Genomic DNA, 2,982 nt, shown 5'->3' on the forward strand with positions numbered 1-2,982 from the left:
TATATTCGCAGCTCCAGGCCACGATTGATTAAGGCGACGTTGACATCGGTTTTGCGGACCGAAGAAGCGGAAGATAGGACTTGGGCAGAGTCAAGAATTCTGCTAGGCTAATTCCTTTTGCTGAGAAAGCAAAGCGGCCAGCGAAGATGCAGAAATGCCGTTGGTGCCAGACAAGCGGCCTTGAGAGGAGGTGTGTCGCCAATGGATAGGACAATCGAAGAAGTGCGCCAATCTGAAACAGTCAAGGGTCGGAGTGACAAATGGGCTTCGTGCAACCAGTAATTATGTGCTTGTCCAAACAATCTCCACAAAACCGTTACTGAAATAGTTGATATTGAATTGCAATTGCTAGATTCGCTGTCCCTTGAGAATTATTGCTGCCGTCTCTGTGTACTCATCTGATGTCAGTTCGAGTTCTCATCGCGGTTAGATAGCCTAGGTCACGGGATCTGGCTGGCTGAGTGGACGGTCTTGGCGCAAAGACGTTACAGTCTTGGCAGGGCGGGCGGACAAGAAGGGATGGCATTTTTGTATGCACGGCGGTAATATCAAAGAATCAATTGTCGGAAATTATTTACCATAGTGTGGGAATAGAGGTCAATACTACTAGTAGTGTTTACCAGGAGGCTCTCTATCTCCGCAGTACGGCGTGGTAAATCGTGGTCCAACTCAAGCTAAAAATACAATTGGAAAATATAATAATAGGTTTGTTGTATCCTATACAATGCATACCTCCCACAATATCCTCGAACTAAGAATATCTCACAATGGCACTAGATTGGAGGCCCTGATGGCGCTTCAGTTTCAGATTCCTCAGAGGCCCCTATCGCATCTTCCTCCTCTATCAAAGGGATTTCGTCTTCGGATTCACCGCTCTCTTCCGTAGGGCCAGTAGAACCAGTGAAAGCCGCCAGACGCTGTTCCATGGCTTGGTTTTCGCCCTCAGCCCATACCTTCCATTTCTCATATTCTTGATTCTCCAGCTCCATCCCAACAGTATGCATATCTGGCCCGAAATACGCACCCGTTGCCAGGGCCTCCTCCTGTGCAACTCTTCGCTCAACGTCTTCCTGTAGACGTAGCTGGTAGAATTCACGTCGGGCAATTTCATATGCAGCGCCTTTAGACATATCCGGGACATTGTTGAGGAGATATAGTTGCCGTTGTACAACACTGTATGGAAAGCAGAAGAGAAACATTACCAAGTTAGCCATCTTGTCTGCCCAGTTTGTAAATATCTCGGAACCTCAGGTTGGGCAAAGATATAATAATTATCTCAATAGGGATATCCAACCTTTCTCCATCAAGTTTTTTACCCGGTTGTTGGATATTCTGCCAATTGTATCTTCGGTGATCATTTCCGTCATTCTCAAGAACCACTCGTGGTCGGGCAAGCTCCCATGGATGGTCACGGAAAAATTCCTTTCGTAACTGGTCCTCCTCGTATCGTATTTCCTTCGGTTGGAAAATGCGGCTCGGTTTTTTTGAGGTCTGCTTCCGGCCGGCAGACGATTTGATTTCAAGCTGTGGTTTTGACTTCCCCGGAACAGTCCTCATTCGTTGCTTGACGACAGGGTGTGACGGAGCTTGATTGCGAACAAGAATCGACGCTGGAGGAATGTCTGCCAGAACGTCGAGCCAAGGCTGTCGCGTCCCTGGCTTCCCACATTGTGTAGTCGCTAGGGCTGTCCGCCTCACGCGAAGTGCAGTTAAGTTGTATCGTCCCATTGTATAAGCTGAACGGTTTGGTTCCTGAGAGGAACCCTCGCAGAGAAAACGCCTTTTCCTCACTACTTGTGCCGCGCGAGGTAGGATCACTGCCCAGGAACACAATTACACTGTGCGTTGTTAGACAATGAGGACCCAAGAGATAGAGATATTCAACCGAAAAACACTTAAAAATATCAGAAATAACTAACAAGAACTGTAGGCTGCGACTTGTGGGATTCTCCGGACGACATTCAAAATGCTCCAGCGCGAGAAGAAATTCAAAATGTTCGGGGCTTGGCGCGATCCCGCCAATCATGAGCTACTAATCATCCCCAGAAAATTTCCAAACCATCAACGGCGACAACGTCAAACAAATCGGGGACATCGCATCGGTTCTGGCTATTTCTGCTGCGGGCTTAATTGCATTCTTATACAAGCACTCTTATTATTTATTGCTACTCTGCAACGGTTTGGGACTCCGTGACGACTGCTGCTAGCACCTTGTCCTTGGCAGCATCAAGTTAAAGATATGCCCACTTGACCAGAGATGGCACGATGTCAGGCCTCTCATGTCATTCTCTAATAGCTTGGAAAGGACGGCAGGGTTTTGTGCCGTCTCTTAAGCAGGTTCTTCTTCACCCCTCCATTTGCATCCAGCCGAATACGCGCAGCCCGATTTCCACCACCATTCATCCTACTAACGATGCGACTCCAATCATACTTTACAACCCGTACTCCGATTAGCGACTTATTTACCAATTCGCTTGTGTTAGCCGGACTATGCAGAAGACACTCGCCGCGGAAAAGACGGTTTGCAGGAATGTCGAGACACTCGTCTCACGCGGCGATGCCAATGTCTCAGGATATACAGTCGCAAGAGCAGGGTGGTGCCAACAGAAGCAGCATCAGCTTACAAACATCCGATCCGCATGAAAGGGATTCGATTATGTCGCAAGAAGCAACGAAAGGATCTTCCATAGCCATTGATCAGAAATCGCATTCTTCCACGCTACCCACAGACTTTACAATTGACCACGCCGCATTCAGAAGAGCAGCTGCTTCGAAACTTGACGATACCAAACACCTTTTCAGGTTGTACCTTGAGACATTGGGCAAGAAGGAAGGCCTAAAATCCCTCCAGGTTGTGTTATCAAATCCGGCAAGGGAAATATGTTTGCCTCAGAAAAAAAAGCCAGAACGTTATCTTCCCGATGCAACCGAAATCCATGGGGTTCAGCGGCTGGTGGATCTATTGAATGACGAACGCAGCTC

General features: G+C 47.9%; 1 protein-coding gene across 1 annotated transcript; it reads right to left on the reverse strand.

Moving 5' to 3' along the window:
• Positions 1-773: 773 nt before the first annotated feature.
• HCAG_05580 (mitochondrial 37S ribosomal protein RSM25) lies at positions 774-1,728 on the reverse strand (the record flags this gene model as incomplete). Its single annotated transcript, XM_001540063.1, has 2 exons — positions 774-1,173; positions 1,295-1,728. 2 exons carry the CDS (start codon positions 1,726-1,728, stop codon positions 774-776), a joined length of 834 nt encoding a protein of 277 aa, XP_001540113.1.
• Positions 1,729-2,982: the final 1,254 nt, after the last annotated feature.

The sequence above is a fragment of the Histoplasma capsulatum genome, genomic scaffold (assembly GCF_000149585.1).
Source record: "Histoplasma capsulatum NAm1 scaffold_5 genomic scaffold, whole genome shotgun sequence".
In the NCBI taxonomy this organism is placed as follows: Eukaryota; Fungi; Ascomycota; class Eurotiomycetes; order Onygenales; family Ajellomycetaceae; genus Histoplasma; species Histoplasma mississippiense.